The sequence below is a fragment of the Pseudonaja textilis genome, chromosome 6, assembly GCF_049901715.1.
Source record: "Pseudonaja textilis isolate UNSWEBS1 chromosome 6, rPseTex1.2, whole genome shotgun sequence".
Lineage (NCBI taxonomy): Eukaryota > Metazoa > Chordata > Lepidosauria > Squamata > Elapidae > Pseudonaja > Pseudonaja textilis.
The window spans coordinates 44,228,982-44,242,469 of NC_141995.1; the positions used below are offsets into that span (position 1 = coordinate 44,228,982).

Consider the following 13,488-nt stretch of genomic DNA (forward strand, 5'->3'; position numbering starts at 1 on the left):
TAAATTAATTGAAATAAATTGATTAGGTGCAGGTATTTATAGAGATATTCATAAAAGATATCCATAAAAAGAGATATCCTGAAAGTGCCATCTTAAATAATAGTTAGAATATAGATAAAAATTCTGCAATTGTCACCTTCAGAATGTTGTTGCCTACTTCATTGAAGTTCTATAGTGTATTTTTCGATTGAAACATGGTTTGACTTAAATGAAGGTTTGGACTAGAAACTTTCCAAGGTTCCATCCAGCCCTATGATTCTATTATTCAATGAGAATGGTTAAAATAAACGATTCTATATGAATGCGTTTCTAGACTGCATACTAAAATAGCATTTTCCTCAGTGTTTTGGATAATACATAAGCAGCATGTTTGTCACGAAAACTTTCTATTGTGTTTTAGAGCCTGAGGGCTCAATTTGAACTGTGGCTGGCAGAAGACATCTTCCTTTCTTTATATTAAAAAATTCTTTTGTATTTCTTTGTTTTTCTAAGCCACTGAAAAGCTGGAGCAAACAATTTATAATTGTTATTTTAGGGAGATTAACACATCAATCATTGACATGGTTTTTAAACGTGCCCTACCAATTATTACCATTTTAAAAATGGCATTAATTTTGAAGTTCTAAAAGCAGTTATTAATGATAATTAAAAAGAAGACCATGATTTTTTTGCAGGACAATGCTCCATCACATGCATCGAAGTATGCATGGCTAGCCAGTAAAGGCCTTAAAGATGAAAGAATAATGACATGGCCCCCTTCCTCATTTGATCTAAACCCTATTGAGAACTTGTGGGCCCTTCTTAAATGGGAGATTTACAGTGAAGGAAAACTCTGAAGAGTGTCTGAGTGTCTGAGAGCCTGCACAAAAGGTTGATCAGCAACAGATCGAGAAACTGACAGACTCCAGCTTATGGCTGTTAATGAAAAAAGGGTGGCTATATTGATCGCTGATTTTTTAAAAAATGTCAGAAATGTTTATTCGTACATTTTGAGTTTATTATTCTTACATTAACAGATGCAAATAAATGAGTGAGATTGGGCAAATTTTCATTTTTCATTTAGTTGCATAATAATTCTGCACACTAATAGTTGCCCAATAATTGTGCACACATAGATATTCTAAGAAAGCCAAACCTCACTTTTACTTTCTTAAATATTCAGGTTTGAAGTTTATTAACATTTTGGATTGATCAAGAGCATTGTAGTTGTTCAATAATAAAAGTAAGCCTCCAAAATACCACTTGCCTAATAATTGTGTATGTCTCTGCAAGTCTGACTGTTGTGTAGTTTCTATCATCATCACTACTTTGTTCTCTTAACAGTAGACCATATCTGAGAATGTCTCATAGTGTTGGGTGTTTAGATGGCAACAAGACTCTGCCAGTCCCAATTAGGCTGCTTATATGAGTGAATGTTTCCAGTCTTGTTCTTTTTTTAGAAGCCATTGCAGATCACTCTCACAGGAAATGAGATCAGCAGTATTAACACTCTCAGACCAAATAACATTTAACAAAAAGAGAATGACAGCTGAACCTGTGAAATGAAACACAACATGTTAATAAGTTATGATATTTATGTACTTATCAAGCTCATCTAAATTATATTGAAGTAACCAAAATATCTTTACAATCCCCAAGGCGTGTACCAACTTTTGAGCACCTCTAATGTTGGAAATTGAAAGTTGAAAAAAGTGACATGCCTTAGACTACCTTAGGGAGATGGAAGAGGCCCTGAGAAGGCTTCTTGTAAGTGTTTCCTTGCTCAGGGTCTGAAAATCCTTTGGGGATTCTGCAGGGAGGGTTTTTAGCTTCTGAACAGGGAGGCAGCATAGTAACATAAGAACCACAGGGTGCCCTCAGGGGAGTTGGGAGGCCCTAACAGGCCGCAAACTAGTATCTCTCTGCTGAGGGGCTGAAAATTATGTGTAGATTCTGGCAGGAAGGATTTTTTAGTTTCTGAATGGAGATGGCCTGCACCAGACCTCCCAGGTACTTCCCCACCCTTCTGAGGCAACCTTCACTCTTTATCTTAGCTTTTACTTAATGACTTGTGAGATCACTTAACCACAACTGGGAGTGCAGAGCTTGTACTTGTTGACTGAAGCAGTCACATGAGATCTCAGTTAGCAATGAAATGATTCTAATCCCAATTTTGGTTGTAAATTGAGAATCGCCAGTATGATTGATCCTTACCCAAGGGATATGCACAGATTAGATTACCCCCTCCCCCCAGGGTAGTCATCTTCAGTTTTAAAATAATTTGTTTAGACAATATGCTCATGTATTATTATTATTTTCTTTTAAAAATAGTTGATGGGAAAATTACGACTATTGATAGCTAAATTATAACTATAATTACTATAATATATATTATTCAAGCCTTTCTATATATCACCTATGGTTTAGTATTAATTATAAAATGTAAGCACATGAAAATGTACCTAATCGATGCACAATTGAAGTTGAATGGATTTATTGTATATTAAAAAAAATTAAAAAATCTCTTGGATCTATGGTTTAGCCTTATGAATTGATTTGTCTGTTTAAATGTGGGTAGATTTTTGTGACTAAAATTTACCTGATTTGTTTCTGTAGGGTGTACCTCAGTTACCTTGTGCCAAAGCATTATATAACTATGAGGGGAAAGAGCCTGGAGATCTTAAATTCAACAAAGGTGACATCATCATATTACGTCGGCAAGTTGATGAAAATTGGTATCATGGAGAAGTTAATGGTATCCATGGATTTTTTCCTACCAATTTTGTCCAGATAATTAAACCATTACCTCAACCTCCACCTCAGTGCAAAGCACTTTATGACTTTGAAGTTAAGGACAAGGAAGCTGACAAGGATTGTTTACCCTTTTCAAAGGTAAAAATTTATAGATATGTTTTCATAGTCTCAGTAATGTTGAAATACTTGTTAGCCTACAAGATTATCATGAATCAAATGTTATAATTTTTCATCTTACTATTAACTTTTTCTGAAGAAAATCAAAGTTATATTAATTTTAAATTAAATATATAACTTTAAATTATCTTGGAGAAATTGTATTTGAACCTCATTTTCCATTTCCAAGATTAACACTCTATTGTGCATATTGATAATTCAAGATAAATTAGAATTTGTGATATGTTTTTTGTGAAATATGTAAATAAATATTTATAATATGTCCTTTGCTGTGTACCAGTGGTGGTACAATGCTACTGGTTCGGCCCAGATCAGCTGAACTGGTAGCAAAAAAATCCCCTCCAACGATCAGCTGAGAGGAGAAAGAAGAGAAAAGCACAGGATCGGCCCTCCCATCTACCCCTGCGCTTTTCTGTTCTTTATCCTCTCAACTGATTGGTGTGGCAGAGCCACAGCTGGTGTTTGGAAAGCTGTGCGCGTGTGCACACATACGTGAAGTGTGGGATCACTGAACTGGTAGGAAACTGGTAGAATCCACCACTGCTGTGTATAGTATATTTTGTGTAGGTAAACTATTAGCTTGCTTGCTAGATTTTTTTCATGGTCCAGGCATAGTTATACCATGAGCCTTTTAGAATCAATATTGTGTTGGGCCAGGTAGGCTTCTGATTTATTTATTTTGTGATCCTCCAAATATAATTTAAACAAAATACTCTCAGGAGCCTCATACAGTAAAACCAATGATAAATGATGCTGAGATATGAAAGCTAGCAATGTCTTAAAAGCCAGAATATCTGATTCTGTGTTTGAAGTTTTCTTAGTGTCTTTATTATGGACATTTCCTTGTTCATTAATCCCTAAGAATATTGCATGTACATACATTGAACAGTTGGTACCTAAGTGTTATAGCTACTCATAACAGCAACTATAACGTATTATAGAATTCAGATATACTGAGATCTGTACACTAATGCCAAAGAAAAAGCAGCTGAGTTGCTATTACCCAGCAATTGTTTTATCTGATGATTGGTTAGCTCCTCGAATGCTTTTCAAATTCTTAATAATGGGAATATACTATTGTAAGAAATGTTCATCTGAGAATATGAAAGTTGACTTTTTAAAAATCCCAATAGTCTGAATGTCAGGAAAATAAAATAAAATGTTTAATTAGAACTTTCCTAACTTTTATTTTCTTCTTTTACATCCAGGATGATATTCTTACTGTAATTCGCCGTGTAGATGAAAATTGGGCTGAAGGAATGTTGGCTGACAAAATTGGAATATTTCCTATTTCATATGTTGAGGTGAAAGAATCTTAAGTTTCTTTATTGTTGAATTAATGTGAATATACACACAAACACACTTTATCCTAAATTTCTTTTACTTTGTGCTGCATAAATGAATAGAAAATTTCTAGACATTAATCAAATAACACATTTTTTTAGCACATTGAATCATTATTTATTTAGCGTATAATATGAACATGACAGATGAGGGAATGTGATGCTAGTTCACCTCGTGGTGCACCCTGGATAGCATGGTACTGTGAACCAAATGACTAACAACAATTGGCAGCCAGACTACATTGAAAAATTGGCAGTTTAACGACAGATGGCAGCCAGACTTGTAGAACTCCTGGCTCTCTAAATACATGGCAATGGATATCAGATGCTGAGCCTAACAGCACTTCTTGAGGCTAGTTTCCAGCGAGGTTTAAAAACTATAGCTGTGTTCATTGACCTTACTGCAGCATTTGATATCGTATGGAAGAAGGGTCAAACTGAGTCACATCATCCTCTGTAAAATCCTCTGTCACCTAAAAACCACATGCTCAATGATAGATCCTTGCAGATCATTATGGGGAACAACTCGGAACAAGATCCATACCTAACATGGTGTCCGCCAGACTCATTGTTTAAGTGGGGTCTTGTCTCTACCCCTCAGTGTGACTCTGGTGCTCCTCGACAAAATATCCATCACATTGTGTCTAAATGTTCATCAAGAGCTTTCACTGGCCCAATGTCTGATATCTTCCATAGGGATCACCCTGTCCTTGAATGGCAGGGTGGACTGGACATTTACATTTGAAATACTATAAGTCCATGTATTTGCCATACACTAAATAAATAAATGACAGATGAGAAGTAAACATATATGCAATCCATGTAATTATGTACAAAACTTCTACTAGAATATGGCAGTGACCTCATAACTGGATGTCTAATTCAGCTATCCAGGTGATCATCTTTGGCATTGCTTTGTGCAGATCTTCTAAGGAACCAGAGAATGCATGTTGTGGGCAATCTTTCACAATATATTTAATAGTTAAGGAGAATCTTTCCATCCATACAGGGCAGAGGCACTTCTTCCAGTATCACATCTAATTCTGTTCAGTTTTGTTCAGAGCGAGGCAGATCAAAACAAGATAGCATTCTTTCCAGAGTCTCATCATTTTTTTTTTATTGTGGTGACCAAAAATTGCAGTATTCCAAGTGTTGTCTTGCCAAGGCCTTATAAAGCTATGTTGGAGAAGGAGGGCAGGCCACTTGCATCTGGGCTTTATGGCTGTCTCCCGGAAGAGGCCACCATTTTCTGCATTCCCACATTTCCTTGTGTCACACTGAAATAGACAGCTTCTGGGAGGCTGTCATGTGACTCAGAGTTGAACTACTCTATTTTGCTTCCCTAAAGCGGTCTGTACAGCACTGAGAAAAAGCTCTGGAGATCTTCAAAAAGTAACTCTGCAATGAGTGAGTGGTTGGGGAGAAGACCCAAGAACTATGGGGATCCCCAGGAGCATGGGTATGTCAAGGGAGGCCTTGGGAGTCCCAGGCAGGATAGCCTAGGCTTCCCAGGTCTTTTCCCATCCCTGAAGAACCATGTGCTTTGTTTAGTGACCCACACATTCATTTAACGGAGTAGGAGTTGTAAAACAAGGTCATTTCACTTAAAGGCCATCACTACTTGCAACCATAACGGACAGTCTTTATTACAATCATAGATTGATTACTAAAGTTTATACAGGTTGATTATGTATTAAAATTAAACAGCATCTCTCTGAAGAAACAGAGATCAACCTAGGCTCTATCAATGAACTGCCCTTAGCTTCTTATCAAGAAATCAAATCTCAGTTATCTATATGACAGACATATATGCTTACCTCTTTATCAGGAAAAAGTAAAAGACTAAAACTGATTACTAGTAACATTTGAATATTAACAAGTTTGCACAGTAATTTTCAGTATTCAGATTATTTTAAACTTTTAATCACATGTCATAATAAATACAGAATATTTATGAAGTTGGCTAAATTCCTAGGAAGTGAATTGTTTAGAATTATATTCACTTCAACATAGATAATTTGGCCAGTGTTATTCCTGCTATAATGAATGTTCGTAATAGTGCTCTTTAAATAAGATTTAATGTTTTCACCTTAGTTTAAATTACAGTATTCACATCCTTAGCAAAAGTTCCAACCAAATTATGGGTTAGAAAAGCTTACCTTTATCTTTCTGTGCAGTAGCTTGCCCACACAATGAAAACAACATGAGACATGGTTTCTCTGTGCAGTTCTGATTTTTCAGAAATTTGATCTTATTTATTTATTTTAATAAACTTTATTGTTCTTTTACATTTTTTTAAATTAATCATAATATAAACAGTACTGTAGCATCAGTATTATACATATTTATCTCTTATGCATATTTACATTTATATACATTCTTATACAATTATATACATTTGTATATAGTTTGCTTATCTTAAGGTTCTTTATTTTCTATTGACCTAGTTTCCAGCCAATTATACCATATATCCAAAATTTTATGATATTCAGACGCTTCTTTATTTTTTAGTTTTAGGGTCAATTTGTCCATTTCAGCACAATCCAAATTTTTTTGAATTACCAATTCATCAGGGGGGATGTTATGTTTTCAACATTGTGCGTACAATATACTAGTCGCAGTTAATATGTGTAATAAATATATTTAATCCTTTTCTCATGTTTCTTTCTAAATATTCCTAGCATAAATAACTTCAGTTCAAATTCTATTTGTTCTTTAATAATTTCTTGTAACCATTGCCTTATTTTGGTCCAATACCTTTGAGCTTCTGAACAGGACCACCACATGTGGTAAAAAGTACCTTATGTCTTTTTACACTTCCAGCATGCTGGATTCATGTTGGGATACATTTAAATTAAAGCTGCTGCCTTATAGTAAAGCTCCCAATCTGGAGTCCAAAGCCACCTATGCTTCTACTGTCCTGCAGCGCTTTTATTTTTATTCTGTGTTTTTTCTCTGGCCATATGAATTTAGCCATAATTTTGTTCATCTCTGTAAAAAAATTTCTCTAATTTTATGGGGATTGTTTGGAATCAATACAAAAATTTAGATAAAATAGTCATTTTTATCGCCACAATTCTCCCTAATAGTGATAATTGTAACTTCCTCCATAGTTCCAGATCTATCTTTGTTTGTTGTAGGAGTTTCATATAATTATTTTCTTTTATTGTTGTACATTTTGCAGTTAACCATATATTTAAATACTTAATTTTCTTTGTCGTTTGAAGCTCATTACTCTTTCTAATTCTTTTTTCTGCTGTTCTGTCAAATTCTTAGTCAACATTTTAGTTTTTTGTCTATTAATTTTAAGGTCTGATACTTCCCCACATTTTTCCAATTTAATAATTAACATGCTTCCTTTCTCTATAAGACCTTATATAAAAAATACCAGGTCATCAGCAAAAGCCTGTAGTTTATACTCCTCCTTTTTAACTCTAGTTCCTTTTATATCCATATTTTGTCTAATTCATATTAATAGGCTTTCTAGCGACAGAATGAAGAGCAGAGGGGACAGTGGGCAGCCCTGCCTCACTCCTTTCATTATTTTGAAGGTCTCCGTATTTTTACCATTTAGTACGGGGTCGCCAACCGGTGGGCCGTGAGAAAATTTTGGTGGGCTGCAAAGAAATCTTACTCCCAGAGCACCCCCCAAAGCAATTAATCCAGGCTGCGCAGAAGCACAAGGCTGCGCCACCCACATGGCCCGCAGGAACCCTCCCCGCCACTCACTCCTTACCCGGCAAACTTGCCTGCTAAATTGTTATTTTTCCTTTTTCTGACCATCAGCTGTTCTGCTGTGCCCGGAGATTTAGACTAGCTAGGAAGCAGGAAATGGTTGGATTCTTGCTTCCTAGCTAGTCTTTAGATCTTTGGCTCTTCTTTTAAGCACAGCTGAACCTCCCTTAGAACTGAAGGTTCTATTATTCAGTGCAGACTCACGGCAAGCAAAGTTCATGTGACAGACTGAGCTAGCTGATGGCAGATAGATCACTGAATGATTCTGTGAGCAACTCAATCTGCCTGCCTGCTTTGTCTAATTTTGGGTAAAAGTGGCTTTTTTAAAATAAAAAATTCAATATTTGCATACATGGTGTGTTGTGAGTTAATTTTGTGAGCTTGCTTGCTAGCAAATTTTATGAGTTTGCTTGCAAGCAAATTTTATGTGACAGACTGAGCTAGCCAATGGCAGATAGATAGATCTCTGAATGAATCTGATTCTGTGAGCAACTCAATCTGCCTGCCTGCTTTGCCTGATTTTGGGTAACAGTTGCTCTTTTTTTATAAAAAATTCAATATTTATATAAATATTTATAATATTTACATACAAGCCATGCCCAGCCAGTCACATGACCACCAAGCCACACCCACAAATTAGGCCACACCCACAGAACCGGTTAATGGTCCCTGGGATTTAAAATTATATGAGTTTGGTGGTCCCTGAGGTCCAAAATGTTGGCGACTCCTGATTTAGTAAGATGTTCGCCTTTTGAGTGGAATATATTGTCTTTATTATATTATCAAATTTATCACCTAAATCCATATTTTTAATTTGTTGCATTATAAATTGCCAATTTAGATTGTCGAACTCCTGTGCATCCAGAAAAACAAGTGCCACTTATTTCTCTGGATGTGCCTCATAGTATTCCAAAATATGCAACACTATCCTTGTATTGTTCCTAATTTGCCTTGATGGAAGAAATCCGTTTTGGTCGGGGTGAATATATTCATTTAATAATCTTTTCAATCTGTCTGCTATTATAATTGTAAATATTGTATAATTGGCGTTCAGCAATGATACTGGTCTATAATTTTGTATTTGTCTACTATCAGTACCCTCCCTTGGTATTAGTGAAATGTATGCTTCCCTCCATGAATCCGGCATTTTGGCTTCTGTCAGTACCTCATTGTACAATTCTAACATTAATGTTTCTATCTGTTCACCCATCATCTTATACATTTCCCCTGGAAGACCATCTGGGCCTGGAGTTTTATTATTTTTCTGCTTTTTGACCTCTTGTTTCAGTTCTATCATTGTTATTTCTTTAGATAAGCTGTCCCTCATTTCTTCTGTTATTGGTAGACTCCCTTCCCCTTTCAAATAGTTTATTATATTCTCTTCCTTTATTCATTTTTATACAGGCCCTCAAAGTATTGATCTGCAATTCTTTTTTTCTTCCATTGTATGTTGAAATTCTCCATTCTCATCCTGAAATTGGTGAATTATCTTTTTCTCTCTCTCTTTCTTTAATCTATAAGAAACCATCTTCCGAGTTTATTTGCTTGCTCAATGAAATTTTGTTTAAGTGCTTTTAAATTATTTACCATATCTTCTTTCAGATTTTTACAGTGATAGATTGACTTTTGGAAAAAAAATGTTTAAATGGGCTTTGATACCATATCTTTCCATAGTTTTCCTCTATTGCCTTATAACTGGCAATAAAGAGGTTAACGTTTACGGATAACTGGCAGCCTTTGTTTTTATGTATGTGATGTGTATGTACTGTATATTGATGTGTGGTTTTTTTCTGGAAGTCTAACATTAATTTTTTCTCTTTAATTAATTAATTAATTAATTTTTTCTGAGAATGTAAACAAAATTTAAATTTAATTGCAGATAAAAATTGCCTTTTTCCGCATCTATCTACACCTCATAAGATTAGAGGTACAGATTACTTAAGCAGACACCATATCAACTTGAATCCTGTTTTCTATGATTTAGAAATCAAGCAATATGTGGTGGTACTTTGTGATATGATTAAACACAAAGATTACTTTAGAGGTATAACTATGATCGCACTAATTCACTTTACAGATTTTTTCAATATTATAAAACAATCAGTGAAAAAGAGAATAAAGATTCTAATTCTTCTCTAACATTTACATACATAGAACAGCTAAATATAATGAATTACAAAACATTCAGGATTGATACAAAAATAAAAATGCACTATTTGTAATTACAATGGAATTAATACAGTTTTTCTTTTAATCAAATTATAGGGTTAATACTTATGGTTATTGTCTTGCAGTTTAACTCAACAGCAAAACAACTTATTGAACTAGACAAACCATCAGTTTCTACAGTAGATTCTGGAGAAGGCACTTCTGGTACATCTCATTGCAATTCAGTTCAAAAGCATACTGAGGTAAAGAAGAACACAAAAAAACGCCATTCTTTTACTTCCCTTACCATGTCCAATAAGGCTTCACAGTCTTCTCAAAATCGTCATTCAGTGGAAATCAGCCCTCCTGTTCTCATCAGCTCCAGTAATCCAACTGCTGCAGCACGGATAACTGAGCTTTCAGGCCTTTCTTGTAGTGCACCTTCTCAGGTAATTATAAGTGGAAATCAAGGTATATCATAGTTTTTTAATGACAATTTAAAATATTGCCAAAATAAATGGGATATGATTCTTAGTCATCCAAGTCATAGATGTCCCAACGGTGCTTTTTCAAGAGGCAACTAGACTTTCTTGTTTTTTTTTGAAGATGTTTCACTTCTCATCCAAGAAGCTTCTTCAGCTCTGACTGGATGGTGGTGAATGGAAGGATTTATAGTACTCCTTGCAGACAGCTGGTCGTTTGCATTGTTTTAGAGAGTCGTTGAGGTTTATGTATGTCATCAGGGCCACTTAAGTAGAGCAAATGGGTGTGGAACCTTTTTGGAACTGTTTTTTTTTTAATGTTGTGTATGTGTTTGTTCGTTTATTTTAATTGTATAATCAATAAAGTTTGCTTTAAAAAAATAAAGAAAGACTGTGTTGTAGACTGGAGATAGATGATGTCGTATCCCCCCTCCCCCCGTTGAGAGAGGGCTGTTCAGTTTTGACATAGATGGCCTCTTTGACCCCTCTTTCAAACAAGTGGTCCTCTCTGTCCAAAATGTGGACTTTGCTATCTTCAAAAGAGTGAGTGGCCTTTGTCTTTTAAATGCAGATGGATTGCTGAATGCTGGTGGTTTTGTTCTCCTATGTTGTACATTGGGAAAACAAAGCAACCGCTTCATAAACACATGGCACAAAATAAGAGAACAAACCCATCAGGACAGAGCTGAAGAAGCTTCTTGTATAAGAAGTGAAATGTCTTCAAAGAAAAACAAGAAAGTCCAGTTGCCTCTTGAAAAAGCACTTTTGGCACAGCTGTTCTTGCTTTTTACATAAGGTTTTTTCCTCAGTTTAAATAGGTTATCTTTTACATGTTTTCTAGCTAAAGTTTAAAATAGTTTTAATACTAAAGTAAATGACATTTAAATAATGTTGGTTACTTTAAAATTTTGTGATTAATATCTTCCAAATATAAACAGATTGGAATGATTGTTTGCCTTTCCCAAATTGAAAATTGGAGGAGCATTTGGGTACAAATAGTCCTTGACTTAAAACTGTAATGAAGCCCACTCATAGTAATAAGTCATGACAGTCATAAAGCGGATGACCAACCCAGTGTTTCAACTTTGTTGAAGCTTGCTAAAAATGCTATTTGAAAGTGATACCCAGTCAACATTGCAATCTAGTACACAGTTTGTTTATTCAGTATAAAATTAAGTATTAAAAATTCAAACATTAAAATTACCAAAATGGATAAAAGAACCATTGTTATTATTATGTATTAATAATATTAATAAATCTCATAAAGAAACCTAAAATATATTAACAATAACATTTATTTGTATTGCACATTTGTGCTTAAAAATGAAATGCATATAAATTTAAGACCAGAAATATTTTATATTAAATATAAAACTAATATTTTGTTGTAAAAGTATTTCACTTCGTTCACTTACAGAATGAATGGATTTTCTGGATTGGACATTAATTATGTTTAATGTATGTGCTGTTAATAGGTTCACATTAGTACCACAGGATTAATTGTAACCCCACCACCCAGCAGTCCGGTAACAACAGGACATTCATTTACCTTTCCACCTGAAGTCACTTACCAAGCTGCTTTTGCTGTGAGTATAAGTATCATTTCACAGAGAATAGTAGTTACAGAATTTTATCTCACTTGGCACTTTCTGTTTAAATTGTAGAAATTACATCTTCTGTACTTATGGTGGTACTGCAGTACTCATAGTTAATTGGTGGAATACCAAAACTGAGTACTAAACAAATTTTTCCCATAAGGAATAATGTAGTGAATCACAAGGCAGCTGACACTGACAAATTCTTGCTTGTTCAAATGATGGGTACTGGGACAAAATTTTCACCTCAGAACACATTGAATACCAAATTTGATGAATTTCAAAGCAGTTGAGTACCAAGGCACCACTGTATTATGTTCATTGGTGGAAAAATAAAGTGTCAAAATTATATTTGGTCATTCCAACACAAGGAAATTTGAGAAATCATATGCCTTCACCCTACTACTTCATGTATAGCACTTGTTATGTATTAAGGAAAGTGGTAGTAATGGCCAAGTATTCATGCTATATTGCATGATTGCTACATAGGCACAAGACTATACCCAAATCCAACAGGTATAAAAAATATTTCCATGTTGGATCCAAATAATTGATTATTTTAGATTGGAATGCTGCATACCTTTAACCAGTTGTATTCCATTTAGTGAAAAATGGAAGGATATGAGCTTTAAAAATGACTGACAAAAACAAGAATTTAACAACTAGCTATCACACACATGCATACAATGTCAAAACATAACAGGGATAAAAGTCTCCCACCTCAGCCCACCTCGGGTGAGGTGGTAGGCACAATTTGAATCAGTTCACCAAACCGATAAAAATCGCCCCTGGTTGCCCCTGCCCACTCCCGTCCGGTCGCCTCTTCCAACCACTCACTCGGCCCTTCTGATCAATCAATGGCTGAGGGAAGAGGAGGAGAAGACTACTCCATGTGGAGACCGCGGGGTTTCCCTCACGGATCTTCTGTTGCTTTGAGCAGCTCCTCACTCACTCCCTCCGTCAGAGCTAGCAGGCTGTGTCCAAGGCTGTCCAAGCTCAGCCCCTCCCTCCCACCCCACGCCCTCAGGGCTGCTGCTTTGACTCAGCTGCTTGAGACTTCTAAGGCTCTCAATTGGCATTGAGTGCAGTGCCTTTGGCTCTTCAAGGCAGGAGATTAACCACGCGGTGCCCACCGAGCTGCTTTGACCTCCTTGCCTCCTCACTCCTGGTGCTACGATGAACTTGCGCTGCCTTCTCGCTGTGCAAGGTAAGACAGTGGTAGGAAAGGAGAGGAGGCTACAGCTAGGTTCCTGCACCTGGAACAGCTTTTGGGAT

The 13,488-nt window shown here is 35.7% G+C and overlaps 1 protein-coding gene across 2 annotated transcripts in view; it reads left to right on the forward strand.

Moving 5' to 3' along the window:
* Positions 1–13,488, forward strand: part of SH3RF1 (SH3 domain containing ring finger 1) — a 44,177-nt gene that overhangs the window by 12,621 nt on the left and 18,068 nt on the right. For both annotated transcript variants that reach the window (XM_026699716.2, XM_087936439.1), the window contains exons 3-6: positions 2,596–2,871; positions 4,119–4,214; positions 10,283–10,585; positions 12,094–12,204. In XM_026699716.2, coding sequence (XP_026555501.1) covers positions 2,596–2,871; positions 4,119–4,214; positions 10,283–10,585; positions 12,094–12,204 — 786 coding nt within the window. The remainder of the gene's footprint in view (positions 1–2,595; positions 2,872–4,118; positions 4,215–10,282; positions 10,586–12,093; positions 12,205–13,488) is intronic.